The sequence below is a fragment of the Thunnus maccoyii genome, chromosome 21, assembly GCF_910596095.1.
Source record: "Thunnus maccoyii chromosome 21, fThuMac1.1, whole genome shotgun sequence".
In the NCBI taxonomy this organism is placed as follows: domain Eukaryota; kingdom Metazoa; phylum Chordata; class Actinopteri; order Scombriformes; family Scombridae; genus Thunnus; species Thunnus maccoyii.
In genome coordinates, this window is record NC_056553.1 from 8,308,536 (window position 1) to 8,334,445 (window position 25,910).

The 25,910-nt window shown below is 38.6% G+C and overlaps 1 protein-coding gene across 1 annotated transcript in view; it reads left to right on the forward strand.

Moving 5' to 3' along the window:
* The window catches only part of LOC121888598 (cadherin-7-like), a 106,904-nt gene that overhangs the window by 44,002 nt on the left and 36,992 nt on the right, over positions 1 to 25,910 (forward strand). Inside the window, exons 3-4 of the mRNA XM_042400215.1 lie at positions 4,587 to 4,706; positions 24,468 to 24,635. Coding sequence (XP_042256149.1) covers positions 4,587 to 4,706; positions 24,468 to 24,635 — 288 coding nt within the window. The remainder of the gene's footprint in view (positions 1 to 4,586; positions 4,707 to 24,467; positions 24,636 to 25,910) is intronic.

Below are 25,910 nucleotides of genomic sequence, written 5' to 3' on the forward strand. Positions count from 1 at the left end.
GACAAGAGAGCTTGAGGACAGTTGGAGGTGTGACAATCGTGAGCCTTGGCTCTCTCCTGCTGCACAGCAAAGGGCCAAAGGAGCAGTTTGAGGGCTCATTACAAGCATAGAGAATGTAATGTCAACCCAAGGCCACAGCTCTTGAATTTACTACTCACCAGTCCTATATCCAGCTGTCATTGTTCCTGTCTAATTCATAAGAGCAGAGATCAAGGATGGGATAGTCATTTAATTCTAGAAATGAAAAAGGTGTTCTTGTTCAGGGAAAAGGGATCTTCTATTGAGAGAAAGTAGATCTAATTTTTTTTTTTCTGGTGCTTTGATATCATGTTAATTCCATTTTGCATTGTGAGGTATAAAAATAGACTTAAATGAATGTTAAAAATGTTAAAGCTCACAGAAAACAAAAGGCAGTTAGTAACTTTCTTTAAAAGTGTAATATAATTTCACTTGGCAATTGCAAATAAAAGTGAATTGAACTCTGAGCAATGATCCCTGCTTATCCGAAACAGTGGGGAGCAGGTGTGAATGTGCATGAATATAATCAACTTAATCAACGGTGGCAGCTTTGAATACTCATGAAGGCATTGCTAAATTACTGGGCTTAAATGGAACGTGTTCAAATTTTTTTATATTGATTTTTCTCAAAGGGGACGTATCATGCACATTTCCAGGACTATATTCATATTCTGGGGCTCTACTGGAATATCTTTGCATGATTTAAAGTTTAAAAAACTCCGTATTTATCTTATACTGGCCCTTTATGCAGCCCCTCAGTTCAGCCTCTGTCTGAAACAGGCCGTTTTAGCTCCTGTCTCTTTAAAGCCCCCCTCCCATTGAACCCACTCTGTTCTGATTGGTAAGTTTCAGGAAGGTGCCCCTCGAAAGTCCTGGAGGAACAAACAATAGTAGTCAGATTTTCACGTTTTATTGTTCTTTACTCGAATTGGAAACTTCTTAAATCCATCTGTACATGTTTGAACCCGAATCTGATCCGAAATATGCGAGTAGACGACGCAAACAACCCGTGGAACAATCTTAGCAACAGAGACTACAGAACAGATGACTGTTTGAGGGCATGTACGAACAGTCTGATGTCAAGAGAGAAAATCACAAAAAGCATGATATGTCCCCTTTAACATATTTGTACTTTGCAATTCAATTTTCAAGTTACGAATTTGATTTCAAATTTGTTCTCCTCTTATAACATGGAAAATATAAGGCATTACTGCCCCATGCAGACGACGTCCCTTCATTTGAAAACATATGCAGTTTCTATTAATATAAAAGTTATGTGTCACATTTTGGGTCACATTCCTCAAAACAAACAGACAACATATTTGCATTGTGAGTGTGTACTCAGATATGCATATTGTACTTGACAGTTGGATGCAGCCCGTATATGCAAGTGGCTGAAGAATACCTGTCTCCCATTCAGATTACGTATGCCACATTTATTTTCATTACTAGCAGATGACAGTTGCTCATCCAAGATACAGAATTCATTAGGAAACCTGTTTTGTATACAGCTGCAGTGAATAAATAAAAAATGTGAAGATCTGATCCATCATGTCAATGAAGACGGACAAATATTGAAGGGACACAGACAGGGCAAATTGAGTAGCAGATGACAGCCTCGCGGAGCAGAAAGAATCTATTCAAATTTCAGGGTGTACATCGTTTTTTTTTTTTGTTGTTTTTTTTGACAGGCAGCTCGAGTGGCTTGTATTACCTTTCACACTGACAATGTTGTTAGAAGCGAGATGTTTGCTGCACTTACGGGGCAAACAAACTGTGGAAAACAGTTAAAAAAATAAACTTTTAAAAGCTGTCCGAGTCCATATTGAATGTTAATTTACAACCTTGTCTAGTGAGCCTTGTGTGAAGTGATTTTAACTATCAACCTGTAATAGAGATTTAGATGTCGCCTGAGTTCTCTTTCATACAGCCACCCTTTGACCTTGGTGTTTTAAACTACCTGTAATATAACCTGTCATGACTAAGAGGTGATGATATAATCTAGGTGTCCTTCTACAACTGGCCTGGTGATAACTTCTCCAGCTTCACCAAGCTTTTTTTTTTTTTTCTATTATACTGTTCACGTTCAGGGACAGAGCCTGTTAATTCTCCTTTATGACCAGAATGGAAGACTCTAATCTTCAATTTCCATGATCACTTCATTCTGTAAAAGCCTGTAAAATACATCTCATGCAGTGAGATTTTTATTAGGATGTTTGCTTCAAAGTAAAAATATCACCAAATTGTAAGACAGCACCTTCTGTCATATGCTACAATATAGACTCAAGCTTAGCCAGATATGTGCAGCTACCCATTAAAGTGAAATATTCAAGCATAAACCAGCTATTAATCTGACCTACTGGAAAAAAGCATGCTCGGAAAATGGTGGGGGTTTTATTTTCATGTTCAAGGTTATTTCAACAATGTCTGTTGTTGATGATTTCACCACTGCTAAATGTGAGACTACTATAGGCGTCAGCTTTAATGGCAACATTGACGTACAGTCTATCAGCAAAAAAATACCCTGAACCATAATGGTTGTTTGTTATAATTTCACAATTTATTAAATGGCTTTTCCTTTCTGTTATCAGACAGATATCAATTCTTTGACCTGAAATTTCCTCACTTGGAAAAAAAAAAAAAAAACCATAACCGTTAAACGAGCCCAGTTGAAGCAACAAGGCTCATTTATACCATAATGAATGACCTATTGAAATTGATTGGCACTGATTGTCGCTGATTATGTTTTCGCTCTGAAATCTTCAAACGCTTTTCTGCCTTACCTTCCGAGCCATGGCTGTCAGTTTAAGTCACATCAACCTTGTTCAGTCGGTAAATGTAAAGAGAAATGCGTAAGGAGTCATGTCTGATGTCTTGTTTTCTGCCTCTGAGGAAGAGTGGGAGAGGACAATACTGTACTGCACACAGAGACAACAGTTGTCAGTTGTCAGGAGAGTTCACAGTCGAGTTTGAAAACACATTTCCTTCTTGTAAGATGGAGAGAAGTTTGAGGATTTTGAGACATTACAGCACTGGGCGCTATAATAAAATCTGGCTTTATATACGGTATCTTGAACTCTATAACTTTATCTGCAGTATCCCACTGCATGTCAGTTTTTTTCCTGAGACCAAAGTGATATAAATACATGCTTATAATAACTAAAATCTCTTCATTGCATTGCAATTTAACATACATATAATATTTATTTTATACTGTAGCCAGTCTTGGTTCAGTATCTAACAGCCAGTGATGTTGTGTTAGTAAAATTATCATTATGGCTACCTGGCCAATTATTTAATTCTAACATATGAATTCGTACATGCTTGCTAATTGTACTAACTAATGGCTTAACTGCCATCTTACCTGCAAGCTTTTTTGTTGACATGAGCACTGGAAAGCTGCTTTCCAGATACCAATTTGCCCGGGGTAAATTACAGATTAATTTATGGTATTTTAAGGTATTCTTGTTTCATCGGGGTATATTGACATTGTATCGCTGTGCTAACAGCATTACAATTCATCCATCCAACTGTTATACTTCATTATGGTCTTTCACTGTGTAGTAGCAAAAGAATGTGACAGAACATCCTAAGCAAATAACACTTAAGATGCTTGTGCTACAAGACTACAATCCTGCCTCTAGCCTTCAGTCGTCATTTCATTTTCATGGTCACAGTTTGCCTTCTGCAGATCAGTACATCTTCTCAGTGAAACTGAAAACAGAAATGGATGTGTTAATGTCTGTGCATGCTAACACAGAGTTAAACTGGAAAATGAAATAAGAATTTCAAAAATAGGGAGCAAAAGTCTTTTTCTGAAACTTTTTGCCATAAAATTCTTTTTTCTCTAGTTTTATCGAGCCCTCATTAGTACAACACATATACCGTGTCCTCCTATGACATTGCTGGAGGATGAATTCAAACTCTTTGACTTTTCTAAAACCAAAAAAAAGTTTTCAGTTTTGGGATCAGTATGATATGAGATACATCTTTTTGGAGGGGGTGAAGTGCCTCTTTAACATGCACAGATGGGTTGCAGAACCCATTTGGCTGCTGAATTTGAATCAACAGATTGAAGTTACCCGAAAAGATGCTGCAAACGGATCTGTGAGAGAGAAATGGAGACAATGGCAACAAAATGATCTCTAAAAGCAAGGAGTTACACGTTAATCCTGCTGCACCATCCTTGCAAATGATGGCAAGAACTGAAAGTGTTATTTGTTCAGCAGCGCTTGAGGCTGAGAGCCAGTACATAGCACATGTCAGATCTTTTGGTGCTGCTGAGGGTTTCAGTGAAATACTGCTTTAAACTCAGTCATTGTGTATAAAAATAAAACACCATACAAAAGTAAAGTAAACACCAGTACCAACAAAGAATGACAAATGACTAATGAGATTATTTACCGCCTCAGAAGTTACATTTTCACTGCTTTCTTCCTTTTTTTCTCCCTTTCAAGTAGAATTGGTCACACGCTCTGTTGATATGATGACTATTTCCACATTTAGCTCTGTTTGACTTAGTTTCTAGATGTTGTCTTGGAAACTAATGAAGGGCTGTCTGCCCACAGGAACCATGGTAGTGCAAGTGGCAGCCACAGATGCAGATGACCCCACATATGGGAACAGTGCCAGAGTAGTCTACAGCATCATCCATGGACAGCCGTACTTCTCAGTGGAGCCCAAGACAGGTAGGTGCAACATTTGTCAGATGTAAGTGGTGGATTTAAATCACAGATATGGCTTCAGTGTGACGTTTTAAAGGCCCTGAAAACAAACAGTACATTCATATTTCCGATAGGCTTCTTAATATGAATAAGAGCACACAATTTTATGCAAAATGTACTTAATGCGATAGAAATTTTTAAATTTCCGTTACAGTATTTCACATGAGAGACTTCTGTATTTGTGTTTTTGTCTGTGCTCACTGGTTTGAAGTTGACAGGGCTCAGTTGTAAAAGGTGATGTTAAGTACTTCCGTGGACCAATCAGAATTTAGCAATATTTCAGTCAAAATGTGCTGACAGTTTTTGGATTGTTACCTTATATTAGCAGGCCACTGTCAATCAAATGTGATCAAACCACACCCACAATGAGATTTGGAGCTTTAAATTTCATAAATAATAACTAAAGATTTTTTTTCTAACTTTAACTTAGATTGTTGCTCATTTAGTCACGAATATTCAATATTAAAGAGATAAACTTGAGATTTAAAACCAACATTTTTCAGGACTATGTAACAGTAAACAACAAACATGTTTCTGTACACTGTATTTAGTTCCTGTTCTACCTTTGTGATAAAACCATTAAAATATTGATTATTGAATATTGATGAGACATGATAAAATATAGTTCACAAGAAGAGCCATAAAGTCAGTGAACTGACTCAGTAACACCACAATGTCTGTATCAAGTTTCCTAACATTAGCCACCATAAGTCACTGGTCATTCCCGACCAAGTAAGGCTGTAGCACTAAAACAGTAACGGCAAGGGTGTGTTTTATTGTTTAATAATTCAACTTTTCATTTTTAAGAGGAGGAATGTGTTATTTTTTCTTCCATTGTGTCACTTTAGGCATTGCTCATACTGTATTGTTTATACTTAAGCCTCCAGTGCCTTGATGGTGACCACTGGCACTTTTATTGTGCCATCAACAAGTTGAAGCTCTGAGTTGCAAAGATTGCAGCTGACAACTAAATTATATCAAGTATTGTCACTCGGTACAGTAAAGATAACAGCAATTAAATTGGAAAACTGTGAGGAAAAAGCCTGAGAAAATGGCCAAAATAAGCTGCAAGATAAGATGTGAGGTAGTTTGTTGATTTTTCAAGCGTTTTATCCTGAGAAGTGCAGCGGTGGTCCTTGCTGCGTCTTCATAGCTGGCTCATTAGCCATTGCCCTGTTGAGGCTGGGCTACTTCATGCAAAGAACTCTTGGTTGAAAACAGGAAGATATGGGCCATCCCATAATATTAGGCTTCATCGTCTACTTCGAGACACATACACACATTTTACGAATGTAGTACTAATTCATGAACCGGTGACAGCCACTGCAATGCAGGGATTTATGTTGTTTATGTCTCATACTCAGGCAGAAACAGAAATAAGAAGGACAACAAAAACACAACACAATGACCTGCAAGGTTCACTGTAAACATTCAATAACCACTGCAAGAAAATGGAACATTCAAGCAAAAATGAATATACTATATCACAAGAAAGTAGATGACTGCATATTGTTTTGGCATTATGGATGTTGTGTCTGAGGAGGGAAAGATGTTGTGAGCATCAAAATTTCAGCACACTTATCTGTGAAGCCTGCATCACTATCACAGAATTTCTGTGTTGTTTTTCACTTTCTGGAGACCTTCCACTAATGAAGCCTCCCGCTGAAGCTTTCATTAGCGAACATTTCCATGTTTCCATGTTTTGGTTCAAACATTTACATGTTTTATACTCTCTAAATGAAAAACTTCCTCATGGATACTCTTTAAGCTCCAACAGTTCCTCAGGGACCTCTGAGGCTGAAAATCTTTGATTTTAAGTGAAGGGTTCCTCGCAGTTGCTTAGAAGCTAAAAAAAATCCTGTGGGCTAATTAATGAGTTAAAACGCTGTGATCACTTTGCTTAAGATGAGTTTGGACTGAAACTTGTGATGTTTAACATTTTTCTCAGTTCCTTTCCTGTAATATTGTATTCTCTGTAATTTAGCTGATTACCAAGCACCCTACTTCCAAGGACACTGTTTATTATTGCCTGGTCCATCTCTTATGGCCATCATTAAGCACAAAAACAGTTGCTAATATTTATCTTTGTCTGAATTCATCTACATTTTGCCTAAAAGAGACAATCTCAGTCTATGTGGCTATTTTATACAACCTTGTGTTTACTTCATATAAACATCTACTAAACCACCCATCCCTTGATTAATTTCTTTTTTAATAAACTGCAACTACAGTTTCTAAAAATCTCTAAAAGTCTCTCATCTTCATTAAAATGTTCCTGGGAGGGTGTCCTATTTGACCAAAATCAATGGAGCATTGCATTTCCCCCTGGAAAGATCCCACATATTCACTGTATTTGCACAAATGAAATGCTGTCAATGGGTGGACGTCTTCTCTGACAGGTCAAGCTGTCACTTAAAAGTGATACACAAAACTGTCAACTAAAGCAAGCCTATTAGACTAAATCTTTGATATTCTGCCTTTCTCAGCACTTAAACCTGCATTAATAGATTTTTTGTCCACTTGGGGGCAACAAGATGTAAACACAACAATGACATATTATCATCATCAATGTCTTAGTTGTAGCTCTGTTTTTGGTCTCCACCAACTCTTGAGGTAAATATCTTGGTCTTTAGCTGCTAAATGTTCCATTACGTTTAGCAGCTACATGCTAACGTTGTCTGCTGTAGCGTATAGTGGGTTTATTATTGCTCTTTCACTGAAAACTGCTGCATCTGGAAACAAACTTGATGCTGAAAAGCTCGATAGATCTGTGTACAAATGCAGCTTTGGCAATAATTCTCAGTGGCTTTGTCACTGTAGAGCCACCCCTTTCACATTATATGCAGCCATTTCATCTCTTCTTAATTTCAAATATTGATTAGAGCGGCTTTAAGTGATCAAAGTGTACAATACAGATTGTTTGAATTTTAATCTTTGCAGCCATTTTTTCACTTGTGTCTAAAATTGCTTAGTTCAGCTTTAAGCATAAAACCTTAAGCTCACAAATAAATCCCACATCGGTACTCTTTCTGTAGGACAATGGCTGGTTTATTAACCTGTCAAACAAGCAGGCACACACACAGACACACACCTAAATGCGAACCCAGATACAGCCCTTGGGCCCCTGCCAGCGCCTTGGCTTTCTGCTGCCCATCTCTACCTGACCACGACTGATTATGCTTGGCTCTCCTTCCATTCACGTAGAAGGTGATTGGATCTCCTGGTTATGAGATGCAATATTGGTGTCAAAATTGAATAGCATGGATGGCCGTCAGAGAGGTGTGACTCCATGTGGGACTTGACGCAGGGAAGCATGGAGACATGTTCTCTTGTTTGACAGGGGTAACCTTAATAACCCCTCGACAACCCACTGTAAAAAGACAGCTTATAGAAGTTGTCAGTCGAGGGGGGACAGACTGCACGCTTTTATAGCAGGATTGTTACTGTCTAGAAGTCTCTATTGGTTTCTTAATCTTTTTTTTCAGGTTCTTTCCTTTCCTTTATTGCTCCCTTGAAAAAAGTCACAACTGTAATTGAGAGAAAAATTAGGAAGTGTTCACTCGGTTACCTTCATCTTCATCTTCATTTAGTTACCTTTCAGAAAGAACTACCTCAGGGAAATAAAAATGTATGCTCTATGCTCTGCTGGTTTCCTGTAAAAACCATTAAATTTGAAAACCATAGCACCTTATACTTTCTATTTGTGGTTTAAAAAAATCATAACAGTTGCTTTTCTATAATTAAGTTTGTCACAAACTATCAGTTGTATTAAGATATCTGTGATCCTTTTCTGCTGCGCCTAATATCCAGCAGAAGATTCAAAAACTGGCACAGTTCTGATGGAAATCTGACCAATTGCCTCCGGCTGTACAAAGATCTTTTACCAAAGTTTGCGAGAACACTTGAACCCATCGATGAGTCTCGAGTGAGACTTCATGACACCAATACCAATTAGAGCGAGAGCAGACATTTACTCAAGTGATGTTCAAACAGCATGTCTGCCCCATAAAGTCCCCATTACTCTCATATCTTGTCTTTTTTCAGACCCATTCAGCTCAATGACCAGAGCTCATATTTTCACAGCCTCAGCTGATGACGTGTTTTTCATTAAGCTAAGTGGATTCTTTAAATCCCAAGGTTGATATTTCAAAATCTTTAATGGGTTACAATTGCTTACTATAAGTGGCCTGTGTTCTCATACAGAAAGTTTTGCTGCTAACCTGGAGTTAGTATCTGCTACATGTTGAGAGGCAGTCTTTATCAGGGTGGTAGATGAGACAGGATATATCTCGTCAAATGTCAGTTTGAGTACATTCTAAGTTTTATATTGAGCTGGCGGTATGCTAAAAGCATTTATCTTTGCACCCTCACATCTGAGGAATGACAGTCACTTACATGTACATATAGACATAGATTGCATCTTGACAACATTTTGCTTTTTACAGATTTTCTATCACATTAAGAATTTAGTATGGTTCATCGAGGTCTGTGCTGAAAAATGTCAAGAACTACAACACACAATGTGCTTGTACAGTAGTTATCTTTTGAGAGATGTGTACTGTACCAGTCAAAAGTTTGGGCACACTTTCTTATTCAAGGGAGTGGGAAGGTGTGTCCAAACTTTTGACTGGTACTGTATATATTTTTCAAATATTTCTGTGTGTATTGCACTGGCCAAGTTAGCATATTTAAAGCTGCACTTTTAACAAAGATATAACAATCTTCCTGTTACAGTACTAGCTTAGGGTAGCTAATGTTAGCAACTTGTGCTACTTTTAAATGCTACTGTTTTAGCATTTGCCTTTTATTTTACTATTCTCCTGAAATTGCCACTTGTAGCCACAGAGGCTGCTGTTTAGCAAACGTTGCATAGCCTTGTTTATCAAAATTGGGGGTGACATGAATCCACAGTCTAAAAAGTAGGATAGTATGAAATCATGTCAAATACATTAAAGGGGAATTGAGTATTTCTGAGTGGGCTTCACAAAATTAGCTTGCAGTGAGGCTAATCTACTGAATGGCGTTACATTTCACAGGTGCTCTACAGATTGTGACCGCCTTCTGTACTGACTGGCTGTGAACCAGGCCATACTGTTTGTGTTAACTGTTAGTTTTTAACATATTGTCAATACCATGTGTCTTACATAATACACTAGGGGGGTGAGGCACTAGCTTTTAGCTGTCCAGGATTGAGTGTTGTGGGATGAGCGTTGTGCCTCTGTCTTTGCAAGTTACTAATTAGTCCCATTTGCAGCACACGCCTGGGCCATAGCAGAGGATGACTTTGACAAAGTGCCTGTGCTGAAATACACTCTAAGCTCCACACTGCAATACTGCACTAGCGATTAAGTGGCAGAGGGCTAATGGTCAGGGGGGAGGAGGATGCGCGTGACCTGGTGTTAGGTGGGTAGCATCCTGGCTCTCTTTCGTCTAACAAGTCTCTTTACGCTGGTTTATAATCCCAAATTGAATCTACAAGGTGCCCTTGGGAAAAAGTACTTAATCCTGAATAGCTCCAATAACTTCCAAGCAATGCATAATGTCGGTAAAATACGTAAGTTGCTGCGCCTAAAGTTTCTCAGTTAAGACAGCATTTTGCAATATATATTGATTGATAGCCCGTAGTTTAGTTTGAAGGTGAAGCTGAAATGCTGTTAAGGACTGCGTTCTAATTGATAGCAGGCTCAAGGAGGTTTGAACAGCTGCCTCCAGCTTCATACACCTTGGCGGTACGGCAAGTCCTTTACAGACAATTATCCGTGCACATTAACACCGCTAAGCATGCGTGCATGCATACTCACAAACCTCAATGTCTGGAATAACAAGAGGAGAATTTAGTTAGTAAATGCCAGGTGCCTGAATGAGAGGATTAATTACATTCTGAAGGGGGTATTTAAGACGTGACACAGCTTGCCTCTCAAAATGACACAAGTATGACATCTGAATATGACAGATACTCAGGTGATAGCGTGCTGGACGGACTGAGCTTTGTCTCTTCTTGCTCGTTTGATCATGATGCCTGAGAATCTAATTAAACTGAAAACACTCAAATGAAGAAAAAGGCCAGGTCCAATCCTTGTGTACTCTTTAGCTGTTCTGGCTCATCACATGTGAAATTTCAATGCTGAGGTCAGAAGGAGAATGGTTTGCTGTGATCAGCCTGTGATTAAGATATTAGCATAGCTGTTTCTCATCCCCCGTGTGCTTTTCTTTACCCTCTTCTTTAAAAAGTGTGTGTCGTTGTGGCGCCGTGCAAGATTCTTGTTGTGGTGACTGCACTAAATCGAGAACATTACAGCTGAAGGCTAGATATAAATCTGGCTGCCTCCTGCTGTTCAGACAGGTAATATAGAGAGGGCTGTGCAATTTTTAAATTCTAATCACAAACGACAAACAAACACTTGGATGTGCGCACAGACGAACACACTTCCTTTCAGCTTAACATTATAAATGAATGGATCCTATGCTCTACAATATGTTTGACATAATGATATATTTCTGCAACACATGGGTCCTTTGTACTGTAGCATCATGTGGCCTTTTCACAATAGTGACCCATGATTAGAGCATGATGCTTGAATGTCACTCAATTATAAACTACCTGGGCTGGAGGTTTTATTCCCTGTTTGTATGGCCTGTTTTTGTGTTATGGGATCTATTCCTTGTAAGTGGACTGCCTGAGGCTTCAGCAAATCACATACTGCTCCCTTCATGTTTAAGTGTTCATCACCTTCATCAGTACCTCTCATAGCTGCATGGAGAGCCAGAGGGTTCCTCCAAAGTCTGCACTTTTATTTCCTCTTCCCAAGACAAATGTCAAGTATCTGGGCTTTAGCAGGGAGCATGGCCCACCCGTCTGCCGCCAGTGGTGTGGAGACAGCTAGATAAATGCACGGCTACAATGCGTCTGGCTTGCACCGGAGGCAAGGAGTCACGGCACAATACGAGGCCGTGCTGTGATAGCGACAGAAGGATTTTAATCATCGCCTCTCCCCAGGAATGACACCAGCGCCGCACAGGGTAACAGAGATAGAGAGTGAGGGGGCTGGCACCCAGCAGACAAACAACAGCCTCGCAACACCGCCGTGTGGATTAGCAGTGTCGCTCAGTGAGAAGTATGTGTGCGTCTGGCCAGGCGGGAGGAGAAACATGTCTCTGTTTTTTTTTTTGTTTTTTTTTTAGCGTGCTGGAATCAGGATTCATGGCATCATTAACCACAGCCAATATCTCTCAGGCTCCAAACATACCAAGCTGATATTAAATTAGTATATCAATTGTGTATGAAGCCTATCTGTGGTTTAGTGAGAGCATTCATTTGTCTCACTGAGTCTGTCCTCCCAAGAAAAACAACACAATAGGTTGTAATGTCAGTCACCAACCTATAGTTACGTTTGATTGATAGACACCATCTAGCAGTAGTAATTACGACCCTCCTGTTCAGATGACGTCTATTTAAGCTGACAAATTTACATATTTGGAGGTGGTGGGTTGGGTGGCTGGTTATCCTAACTTGCAAAAAGTGGACTTAGTGGACTTTGCTGCAGGAGACTGATGTTCGCTTCCCATTTCCAACCCATTTTCTAAAAACCGTAACTACAATTGCCGAGGTGTTTAATGTTGCCATGATGATGAAGGCTGCTTATCTTTATCTTTATCTTCTTTTCAAGTGATCATTTTAACACAAACCATGATCTTTCCGTAACCCTAACCTGGTGGTTTTTGTGCATAAACCTTATCAGACCTTAACCACAGCATAGTCACATCATAAAACGTAATTATTTTTAACAGTAATTTGGCAAATGATGATGTCCTGCTGATAAGGGCGCTTAATTAGAAAATGCTCCTTTGGGCATGGTCAAACGACCTATGTGGTCGTTTAATTTGGAGGACTTATTGGTCTCACTGCTGGCTGCACAATCCTAACATCTTTTTCTAGTTTATTTCACCTTTCAGGAGCCATACATTGCAGCTGTTATTATAATCCAACCATTATCCAGCTTCCTCCTAAGCTTTACTTCTCTGGAATGTTTAAAGATACCTCTTTCAAGTCTAGACATGCATGCTTTGTCCCTATGGTGATGTTGTATGGAGTACAAAACAGAAAAAGTTTTGTTCTGTTTGTGTCTAGCTAGTATTAAGGGAGCCTTGCCGGATTGAAGGCTTGAAGTAACCTTTCTGATGCAACTCAGTAAACAGGGTTCACAGGTGTCACTGCAGCAGGCACCAGAGTAGTGGTGGTGCTCTTTAATTGGCTACAAGGTTACACTGTGGAAGAAGCAACAGAGAACTGATGAATGGATGGATGGAGGAGGGATGCAAGGGATAAACAGAGCAGATGGGTGAATATCCACAGCACAGAGATAGATGACTAAATTCTAAGCATAAAAGCATTAGGCTCAAAAAAAAGAAAGAAAAAAGAAAAAAAGAAACAGATGACATGTTTTGACTTTGTCGTTGAGGCTTAACTGAAGCGGAGAAAGGCAGCCGTGTTTTCCCCCAGTGCTGTATGACAACGTCCCACTGTTCATTATTTGATGCAGGGCTGAAATGGCATGTTTTGTAGAGCAACAGCAAAAGAGTATTGCTTTATTGACCACCATCATCCCCACTGTAAGCCCACTGGCAGGGACTTTGGAGAAAAGAAGTGGACAGCTCACTATAATTTAGCTAACTGAGCCATTTAGTTAGAGCAGCCAATAACAGTATTCAGCTGGAGGGACTATAATGACATTAATAAAGGATGGCAGAGAGAGAAAATTAAACACTTAATGGAATTGTTTATTGCAAGTACAGCTGGGATTGATGGTCAAAAGGCATCTTCATTTTTCTCTTGAAGTCTTATGATCCACTTTTCTTAATTTGTTTGTCCTTCCTCCCTTGTTCCTTGAGGTTAATTTCAAATTCTTTGTGTCTGTGTGAGAGAGAGTGTGTGTGCTTGTTACGTATATTCTTGTGAGAGCCAGACACCAGACTGTAGAATTCTTGTTCAGGTTAAATCATGAAAAAAATGTGGTTTCTTGCCGTGATTCAGATTGTGGCTTCATTATAGGGAGGAAATACTGTCTAAACGTTTTAGCTGCTAAAAATAAAGCGAGGATGCTTTCAAAAATAATATCATGAATAGTTTTTATTTCTCAGTTAAATTCATACAAATTGCAGTAAACAAACAAATAAGTATTCGTTAACCAATTCACCAATTCTCCTTGGTGCACTTGCACACGTTTTTTCAAGGTGTTTGGCAGACAGGTTTATCCTGCATATTGGAGAACTTGCCACAGTTCTTCTGTGGATTTAGGCATCTCAGTTGCTTCTGTCTTCTCAAGTAATCCCAGATGATGTTGAGATCAGGGCTCTGTGGCGGCCAGACCATCTGTTACAGGACTCCTTGCTCTTCTTGTTGTTGAAGATAGTTCTGATTGATGTAATGTATCTTCTCATTGTCAAAACTAAATGTACAGACAAAAAAAAAACCTGGTTTGTAGAATTATATAAAACAATCTCAAACTTTATATGGCATGGGGAAAAAAAGCAAAATGTTCATACTCAAGAATGTCTAGTTCAAACAAAAAAGTTGAACTACAGCTACAGAACTTATTTTACTATTATGTGTCCCTTGGTTGTCATCAAGTAAGTGAGTTATTTGATCCCTATCTAAGCAAAGATTGGAAACACATTGAAAAAAATGTTATTAAGCCTGAACATTGATTTGAAATGTCTATACTTTATTAAAACATTTGCAAAGGAAATCATGCAGCCAATGGAAGCTTCTTTTAATATCTTAAAATCATGTACAAAGATCCTTGGAATTAACACAGCTACCTCAATAAATGGACCGCTATGGCAAAACCCAAATGTAACAGTAAACAACAAAGTAATAAACTGGATTAAATGGAAAGATGATGTAATCACAAAGCTCAATCACATATTTTCAAATAACTGTTTTAAAACCTTAAATGAAAGAATAAAAAATAAAAAACAAAAACAAACTAAACATTGACACACACAAAGTAGAAAATATACTTTTACACCACAACTTGCTCAATAAAAATATAATTATTTATTTATTTGTTTTTAAAAAAATATTCAATTAAAGCACCTACAATTAATTTAAGACTTGTGCAATGAAATGGATTAGGGATCTCCACAAAAAAGAAGATATTTCCTGGAATTATATATGGAAAAACACAAGGCAGCCCTTCCACTGAACAAAAAACAAACTAAGGCAATTTAAAATACTAAATAGATTATATTACACCCCGTCACAGCTATACAAAATGGGCATAAGGGATGACAGTAAATGTACAAAATGTGGTGCTGCTGAAGGAAATCTGCTCCATCTGTTGTGGGACTGCAATAAAATGAAAGATCTTTGGTTTGGCATAACAAAGCAAGCAATGATCCACACTAATATAGCCATTCCACTCACACCACAATCATGTATACTGGGAGATTTGCATAACTTCAGCGTAGTATCTTCAAAGAACAAAAAGATCTTTTTATCGCTATATATGGTCACACAGAAGAATAATTGGATTGTTTTAAATACGCCAACTCAGAAAGAATGGATCACCAAAGCAATAGAAATTAATAGAAAAGGTAGCTTTCAGACTGAATATGTTGAAATACAGGCGATAGTGGAAAACCACTTAATGTCACTATGAAAATCATCATTTATCTTATTTTTGTCTTTTTTTAATTGATAATTGTTGTCCACTTTTTCTGTCAGTGCTGCTCTACAGTATTAACATCGCATGTTACCTGAGCTGTAAGATGTAAATGAGAATTGAGAATTGATAGTAATAATGTTTATGACTGATATTGTTTGAGGGGTGGGTGAAAGGGTTAATTCAGTTGGGGTTAGGGTTAACTCAATGGATCCATGCACCATACTCCCACAGGGGCCATTTTCACACGCAGGGTGGAAAGCTTGAACACCGTCAAGTAAAGCCTGCATGAGAATGGCAAGATGGTCGAAAAACTTCACTTTCCTTTGACCAAATTGATAAATAGGCAGATGATTTTGTCAGGATCCCCAAAAGGATTTAAAAAAACAAGGATATAGCGACTGTATTGATGCACCGGAAACACTGTAATGTTAGGCAAGCAAATGTGAAGTTTGCAATTAACATGAACGTCAATATTAGCGCTATTATAATTGTCAGATGACAAATCAATCCACTGGCTTGCAAATGTTATAAAGTAATTAACATTATGGTTCCATGATCAACCTACATCAATGTATAAATGCATCACTGCTAACTTAACCTTTCACTGTTTTGTTTGTTGTTCAATGAATGAACATTATTCTAGTTTTTCTGATAGGTTTCACATTGCAAGGTCATATTAAATGACAGAGTCTGGAAGCAAGTGACATACCACAAACAGTTTTCTGTTGATTTCAGTCAAAGTTGAGGGTAGCAGTACCACCACTGTCAGGCCAAAGGCATACATAAACCTAGTATACATAAAAATGAGCCTCCCTACAGGGTCCAGGTAATGAGTGAAGTTAACAATAAGAAGAGGCTCTTGTTTTGTTCAAAAAGGGCGAACTTACAGTTGTTTCATTATCCAGATCAGAGGACAAGTGACAAGCATTGTCAAGTGATACATAAGCATTCAAATGAATTACATCACTGCATCCAAATAAAGTCTTGTATGTATTAGTGCCAGGAGCCAGACCTGCAAACTTCAGAGTTCACTTGTCAATGTATTTCTAAATATTTTCTCTTCAGCTTGTTCTGTTGTTCCAGTACTGTTGTACTGGATGTGAATTTTCAAGTAGAATGAACTGAATCTTATCACTTATCGGTTTATTCTTCTTCTTATTATTATTATTATTTTTTTATAAATATATATGGTCTCTTGAAAATTCAGATCATGTTCAACTGTTTATAGATAGGTTTTCCCTCAGAGAATCATAGCAGCAATATGAATTAGACATTTTCCTAGAAGGTTGGACAAAAAAAAGTTATTCGATAAATCCTGATGCTTAGTCAAAACTGCTCCTGTTGTAATCAAGCTAACAAGTCTATATTGTGACACACCTCTGTGAATACACCAGTGATAGAAGAAAAGTTTTAAAATAGATCACCTATGGCACACACCACCGCTGGACCCCTCTCTCAGAGCTTCTTGACAGCTCAGCTAACTACTTTCCTGTGAGAAACCCTGTTATTTGTTTTCTCATGACAACATACTGTCATATCTGTAGGGATATGTGCAATATTTCATATAATGTTGACAATTACCTCAAGTTTTCTGCATGGCCTGAATATTAAAATGAAGGTTAGGCCACTGTGTTTAACAATTTATGTCACTGTTTTTCCAGGTTGAATTATTAAGTGCAGCTAAAAGGATTCAGCAAACCAGTTGTAGCTGCAAAGCTGGTATTGGGCACTGCTCATATCTTATTGGCCTCTTTACACTCTCGCCCATTACAGGAAATTAGGATGTAAGTCAGTCCCCAAAACAAAAAGTACAACACCAACCAGACACATGATAACCAAAAGATATCAAATTATGGCATTGGACCTCTTTTGGAAAATATGAAGAAAGAAACTGGAAGCAACTGCCAGATGGCGAGACTTTTGCAAACAAAAAGAGAACATGTGGAATATGTGCCCACTGAATTTGATGACTTCCCATATGGATCTGCTCTCACCCACCAAACTCTAAGCACCTCTGTCCTCTTTGGCAATGTTCCCTCTCTCCTTCTTCCCCCTCAGCCATGCAGCTACTCCACTGTATGGCCCAAAGAGCTTTCTGATGTCTATGAAGGACTCAAGCTTTCCCATGATTTAGCTCTGCGACTTGAGGAGGAAACAAGACACCAGAGCACCTGTAAAGTGTGGCATGAAGTACGATCTGAACGCATAACTGGATCAAATTTCAAACGGGTCTGCTCCAGGCGCTCAAGCTTTGAGTGTCTTGCCTCTGCACTACGCAAACAGAAGTCCATCCAGACAAAGGGAATGAAAAGAGGAGTCGAGCTGGAGCCGGTGGCAGCAATGTTGTACTCGGAAGTCACAGGTCATTGGGTTTTCCCCTGTGGGTTTGTGCTGAATCCAAATAACCCCCATCTAGGATGCACACCTAACAGGAGAGTCACAGACCTGAATGCAGACCCCTGCCATAGCCTTCTGGAAATCAAATGCCCCAACAATGACAGCTACAGAGTTGCCCATACCTAATTAGAAGGGAGGATGGCTGCTATTCCCTCAAGCATGGCCATGAATATCACCATCAGATCCTGGGGCAAAAGGGGTTGACAGGGGCAGAATGGTGTGATTTGTTTATCATGTGCAAGGATGATTTCCATCTTGAGAGAGTGCACTTTGACACTATCTTGTGGGAGGACATGAAAACTATCCTATAAATTCTTTTTTGAGTATTTCCTCCCTACTCTTGGCCAGTAGGTGATTCATAAAAAGCCAAAGTAATTGCTGTCAGGGCAAACTTCAAGTAACTAGCGTTGTCAAATGACTTCATTGCATCCCAGTAAAATCTTGAAAGTGTAATTAGTGCCAGGAGCCAAACTTGCAAAACTCAAAGTTCAGTTGTCAATATTTTTTTGCTCTGGGTGTTCTATCAGTTTTTAAATAGAATAAGTTGAGTCTCAAGGAATTTAATTTTACAAAACTGTAAATCAAAATGAATTTAGATTTGTGAATGACCTGTTCAAATCTGTCATTTCCTTGTCAACATAAACATCCCACAGGACTATGACTAATTAAAATAAATAAAACTTCACTTTTTAAATCATCTACTGTGTCATTCAGTCTCTTTTAGGTACCTATTGAGCTTCATAATTACAAGAAACTCTATTTAATCATCAACATGGTTTGTGCAAAGGGATCCATAAGCTCAAGTGTATTTCTGGTTTGCTATTGCCAAATATTGCACTTTGAGATATCACATCAGTGGATATCTAATTAGTACAGTGTAATGGAAACAAGAGATACTCTGAGTTTTGAAATTATTTGACCAAAATTATGACTGAATTTCCCCTTTTTTTTCCACAGGTCAAGGCTTGCAATAATAGTGTGATACAAATCACAAACATATTTTGAGATGGATTTGCAATTTTTATTAAATTCATAAATGATTTGTAATTTATTTCTTAGTACTTTTTGCTCTATCATTCAAAGTACAATTCAATTCAATTGATTACAAATAACCCACAGGGGGAAAAAAACACAAACAAATGGAAAAACAAACATCACAGATCTGACTTCAAACATGTTTCTTTGGCTCTCTTTAATACAGGCTCGACACGAATAATTTCACGACTAACTGCCAGCAGCTCTTACATTTCAATCAGACTTTTAAAAGCTTGGCATTTGACTATACATGACAATTTGTGGAATGTGTGCTGTGTCTATGTTTTCCCTTGGTCTTGTAATTTCATGGCTTAAAAGAGTGGCCCTTGAAAATTAGTCGGCATGGCACACACATACCATAACTGGTTAACGGTCCCCTAGAGCGACAGAGTAAGAACTCCATCAAAAATATAGTATTGCTTGATCCTCCTTATGGCTCTCTCTACATGAATTCTCAATCTGGCAATTTTTTGAGTAGTTGTAACTTCCTCCCTGGTGAACTGCCTCCTCTCACTGAGAAATGGTGGTTTAACAAGGGACACATTGATGGGTGACAGCAGATCACTAACGAGGAAACCCTTATCGGTCATTACCTCATCCTCCTCTTCAAGCACTGACAAGATACCAGACTGTTTAGTTATTTCCTTGTCAGACATTGAGCCCTCATACAGACTGCTCACAAATGTAATATCTGCAGATGGGCTCACACCATTCAACTCCTTTAAGGCTGTGGACCCCTTGTAGTTTGATTAGGTCTCAGAATTTACTACCTTAGAGCTCTCAATGTAGATCTCAGTACAGTCCAAAATAACCCTCATTTTTGGATGGGTGTCCTTAACGCACTGTTACATCATTTCATTTACAGCTGTTCTGTGGAGCCACACAGGCAATGAACCAAATATGAAAAGCAAGTAATTTGCCCAAATTGTTATTACTCTAATAACTGTAGACTGTGAGACATGAAAACGCTCTCACAGTGATTCCTCAAATGCCCCCTCTCTTAAAAAGCAGAGGAAGATAAAAAACTGATCAAATAAGCACATGCTCTATGCCTTAAAGCCCACCCGGGTCATCTCCTGTATAGCCTGGTCCTGCTTCACCAATTTCTGTGTCTGACTCCACCTCAGTATGCGCTCTGCAGTGGGCTGCAGGGACAGAAGACTGCTCTTAGCGTATTGTAGTCCTGGAAAAGAAAATAATAATCTTTGGTACACAGATGCAAGAGACTTTTTTCCATCAGTATCAAGTCGAATTGAAGTCAATCATAGACGTACTGATGTTGCACTGTGAGGTTATGAAATAAATATGAGGTTATTATTCAATAAGCGTTACTTTAGGCCAAACTGTGCTCTTTTGAATTTAAGCTCTTGGATTTAGATTACCATTGTTTTGGGTGGGGTGCACACTTTCAGTTTCAGTTTAGCACAGCACCCTGAGAGGACCCCTTTTTGGTATTTTATTTGTATTGTTCACCTGAAATCCAGCGTACAAGGTCGAAAGCTTAACACTCTGGAATCATTGCAGACAAAAGCGAGACGCCTTAAGCAAGTTGTTCTCCTGAGTAAGCCGGGCAATCTCCTGTCATGCTGCCTCCAGCTCCTTTTCCAAAGGCAGAGGGAACTGCACATGTCGTGGTCAGGATGGGGTGCATGCTCAACATCTTGCTCCGGACTATAGGAGAAAATTGAAGCATCAGAAAACATCAACTCCAAATACATGTGAACCCTAGCATCTCTGGTGAAAAGCAATCTACTTAACAGGCTATCTAAGCTTGTCAGTTGCCTCTATGGGATCTTCATCCTGAGGTGTCTGTCCTCCAGCAGGCTCATCACTATGTATATAAACAATCCCTCATTAATCCTCATAGTACTTAAAATAAACCAGTTAAACAGGCCTATTTACTAATATGTGCTGACATGTAATTATGCATTTACTTACCACACTCTCGTAATAGATCTCCTTGCACAAGTGTTTTTGGTCCACAGAAAGAGATGGAGGGCACTTGACACATGTCTTACCAGCCTCTTCATGCCACACAAAACACTCACTGATAATTGTGTTGGATGTAATCTGTATGGACATTACACAGAGTTAAAGTGAGCATAATGTCACATAATGTTACTGACTTAACCAGAACATTTCTGAGGTTTGGTGAAAAGACAGCAAGACAGTTAAAATTACGTTGAAAGCTACATCCAGTGCGTTTTACTTCCAGACTTAAATAAATGTGTCAAAGGAAAATGGCTGCTGTGTGAATATGGTGCATGGCAACAGTATGTTCTATGGTTACATCATCAAGCACTAAGTGTACAGAACACACACACATCTTCATTGTACATAATATACTCATCACAAATGGATTTTCTTTTATACAATCGTATTTTTGGACAGTACTGAGAATATTATGTCCCATCAACATGAGTCTTATATTGTTGCAACTATGGCATTTTTCTCTATTCACTTTTTTTATGCTGTTTGTTGAAAACTTTTGAAGATTTTTAGGTTTGTTGCTGAAGTCCGGACCATGTACAACTTTATTTTTATCCTAAAAAAGTGTCCTAGAACATGTGTTGTACCTACCAAAATGATGGTTGATTGATGTCTGGGTAGCTCAACATTTCCTGAAAATACAAACAAATAGACAAATAAACAATATATAGTATGTTATTCTTCGCTAAGACATGAGGTAACCTGATACATATTGCTTTGAAAAGTCAAACTTAAGACTTGATTTTTGGCCACTTGGGGGCAACACAACAAGCTGTAAATACTATATTGACATTTTATCACCCTTTGAAGTATGTTAGCAAACAGTCCAACAATTACACTCCTTTTAGCTCTGTTTTGTGATAATTCGTTCTAGTTTCTCACTATGAGCAACACCTTTAACATTACATGTAGTGTTTGACACATTATTATTATAAACATATTGATTCATGCAGCTTTAAGTAAAAAAAAATCATCTATAAATCTACTCCTGCTTTTTCAAATCAGCCAGTGAAATCTGCAGATATTCTTGGTTATTCTGCCTGTGAAAACAACACAGTCTTTGTCAAGGACAGCGCCGATTGATAATTCTATAGGACATGTAAAGAGCAAATCCATGCAGTGTTCTTTTCTTCCTCATGAGAGTGGACCTATTAAAGTAAAGAGGCTTTATGGATTTATCATTCACGTCCTGTTCTTATTTCTATACTTATAAGACTGCATGTCATGACCCCTGTCAGACTGCATGTACTATACATGTGTGATGGACTTTGGTTTCATGCTCTACCGACTGTAAGCAAAAAAAGAGGACACAGACCTGGGACAAGACCAGGAGTAAGTGAAAAAAACTGATTTAGTGGTGTAGTGTAGTGTGTTCTTTGATAGGTTCGTTGTGAAAAACCATATTGTTGAAATGAGGTGTCTTATATAATGATCTTATATAATGATGTGTTTGCAATATGTACCATTATTCTGACTTGGGAGGAAAGCATCAGACTATCTCAGACAGTCAGTCGCTGTAAGATATGTATTTTGTTACCTATAAGAAGTGACTTGATTTTGAGTTAGAAGAGAGAGTGGTTAATCTTTCCTGACCTCTCTAACTAGGTACATCTGTCTTCGAAATGTAATGTACATCATATTTCTTAAGTACATCATTGCTTCAAACTCATCAAACGCTTTGTGTGTTTTATTCCTTAGTGTTTATAGGTACTTTCCACCTCAGACCTCAATTACATGTCAAATTTCTGTGTAATTTAAAGGATTATGAGAAATTCTTCAGGTGCCAACTCGAAGCAAGAGCCCCCCTTTGATCTGCTTATTCAGGCTGCGAATGCGATAAAGCAACTAAAAATGATTCATTTATTCAGGAACTGTGTGCTGTAGCTTTGTGGGGTTCTTAATGAGTAATCTTCCATGTTCTGTAAGAATCTTTAATAAGTGCCATTTAATGAATGAAACACATTGTGTGCTAAGTCATTAACTTTGAAAGCAACAGTGATTGCTTTTGAAGGATTAGGACACTTTTCTTTGCATTTAAATGTGTGTCGTTAATTTTTCTGGAATTATCATCTTTGTAGTCAAGAGATGAAGTTGAGATTACAAAAATGTCATTAATGAAAAGATTTCTCTACAAGCTATTTAGTATTTCATGCATGTGTACCACAACTTGGCTTAATACTTGCTGTTTCATACAGCAAGGTGCAAACAGACAACTACAGACAAATGCCAGTCATTTGATGCCAGCGTTGACACATCTCTGATTGTTTCTGATACAGATCGATTATGACAGGGGGATAGACAGATAATGCTTTCACTGGCGGCTAAAATGTCCCCTTGCATGTGCTCAGTTTTCTGACAGCGTCTTAACATTAACCTCATCATATGTCAGACTACAAAACTATTTGGAGTGACAGCACATTTTAGGACACAGATAAGTCACAATTCATTGCTGTTGTGTTAGAAAGGCACTGGTCAATATGGACAGTCATGTATTCTTGTAATTGCTACTGGAAGGGTTGATGTGGACAGTTTTTTTTTTTTTTTTTATCTAGTCAGAATTCATATTTTTTAGGTCACCCATTTAGACATGAATATAGCCTCCCAGTCCTTGAATGGTCTACTTGCCAACTTGCTAGTTAAATAATTTTAGGGCATGACATGTTATTTTGTTGAAATAGATGTGTTTTAATCACTTTTTGTTTGGTACTGGTGAAGCTTTTTTGATGCTTGTGTGTTCTCAGAAACAACACTTGCAGTTAGCTGGAGGCATTTAGCTCTGTGGTGAGTATGTTTTGAACACAATCCATCATCTTGAAGGAAGATGATCAAAAAACTAGCCAAATACAGTTGAAAACAACAGGAACACAATGTATTTATGAAACATATTTTCTGCCTGTCACCCACAGTAAAGTGATTCCCAACAAGGGGTATACCCAAGAGGGTACTACTGTAGTTGCCTGGGCATACATGGAAAAAGTGTAGAGTTGAAAATTTTGATTTTAAAAAAAAAAGTCAGCTGTTACATCTGACAACATGTAGTGTTATGACAGTGAAAGACAAGTTAGCAAGTTAGCAAAAATAATAGCAAAAAAAGTAATAGGTAACTGTTAGGTAAAAGTAATGGACAAATGTTTGCAGGAGATAGCTTAAAGTAGCGTAATACATAAATTGTTAAAATAGACAACTAATTTTAATGGATAAACTAGGTAAATAATTAGCTAAAAGTAATGGATATGATTGAAAAAGGTAGCTTAAGTAGCCTAATAGAAAACCTGTTAAAATAGATAGCTAATACTAATGGATAAACTGTTAAAATAGTTAGCTAAAAGCAATGGATACTTAACTGAAAGTATTGGATAAATGGTTTAAATATCTAATCATAGGATAAATGATTGAAATGTCCAACCTCAGCCACTCCAAGTGGTGGTACAACAAAAATTGACCATACTGTGTGTATGAAAACATTATCATAGGCTGTATAATTATTGTTAAATAACATGCAGTTTAATATCAATTGAACACATCTGGAACATTACAGGCTGACAGCGCTAATGAAGGGGTACTTTGACTTCATCTGACAAGGCTGTGGAGGTACATCTGACAAAATTTTTCTCCCTCTCTGCCTCTCTCTTGTCAGGTGTCATTAGGACAGCCCTACCCAACATGGACCGAGAGACGAGGGACCAGTACGTGCTCGTCATCCAGGCCAAAGACATGGTCGGCCAGATGGGTGGTCTCTCCGGCACCACCTCCGTCACTGTCACACTTACCGATGTCAACGACAACCCGCCGCGGTTCACTCACAGTAAGATTCCTCTCCTGATTGTCCCCACCGGGTCGATTAAGCTTGTCATGTACAGTACATGCCATGTTTTCAACAGCTACTCGGCAATCAGAATAAAACCACCAGCTCCTTGCCTAATTTGCGGTATTTTTTTGTTCCAGCTGAAAGGGGCTTTAAAGTGCTATTATTTCTGAAAAACCTCTTGGACTCAGAGAACCAAAGGAGGGCATACTTTGTAGTGTATGCAGTGAATGCAGTGGTACAAAAAGGCTGGGCTGTTATTCCACTGAAAGGAAATCATTGGAAAATATTAATCTGCTATATTATCTGCAACAACATTGTAAAATGATTTTTCCCATAATGTCTGATAGACTAAAGTTTAACAGAAAGTACAAAACCTTAGAAGTAAACGCTCTAATTAAATCCACAGTTTTCTGAGGTTATGTTAACTGCATTCCTAACCCCATTCGCTCGTTGTCTTTGTAACTTCCCCCCATTTGTATTTTCAGCAAACATTTGGACTTTTGCGACCAAATTTTAAAAAACAGCCTTCCTGCAAGGTGTGCACCTCCTTGCTTTACTCTTCATCAGAGCTGGGGCTTGCTTCGGCGTTGGATACTAGGATCAATCAGGCTCCGTTTTTTTGTTGTCAGCCTATTTCACGGGCTGCTAATGGGTTCCAGGCCGAGCTTTAGGATTCAAAGGCATGCAGTGCTTCTCATGATAATCCGAAGCGCTGGCAATCGGTTTACCGCTGATAGCCCCACCACTGTCTGGCTGGTGCACTCACCACTGGACTGCCATGAAGCCGAGTTAATTTGCTGGCCCCTGGGGGAAAAGAAAGGTTCAAGTTTGCACAACAAGTCATCAATGCCGTTTTAACCCAGTGCTGTCACGCTGGGAAGAAAGAGACTTTGGAGGAGTTCTGGGTTTTGCTCCTGCTGTAGCGCTTGCAGGGTCATGGGTCAGAATCGATAGACCATTATGGAGCATCAGAGCTGATAGAGTCTAGGAGCTATAGCTAGTCCTTGGAAGAAACAAGCGAAAGAAGCCAAGGTTAGCTGCATGAGAGGACAGGCTTGGGGGAGGGGGGAAGAGGGAAAAGAGGTAGGTGCAGGGGCAAAACGGAGGGAGGAAAGCAATTTTTTGGTCTTTTAAAGAGCTGCTATTCCACGGCAAATTAAAAAGCCATTATAAAGATTACATGGCAGCAAACAATGTCAGGCAGATTAGCATTTAGACGGTGGCTGAGGGAGACACTGTGAGGAACACAGAAAGGTCTGGTAATGAGCTCTG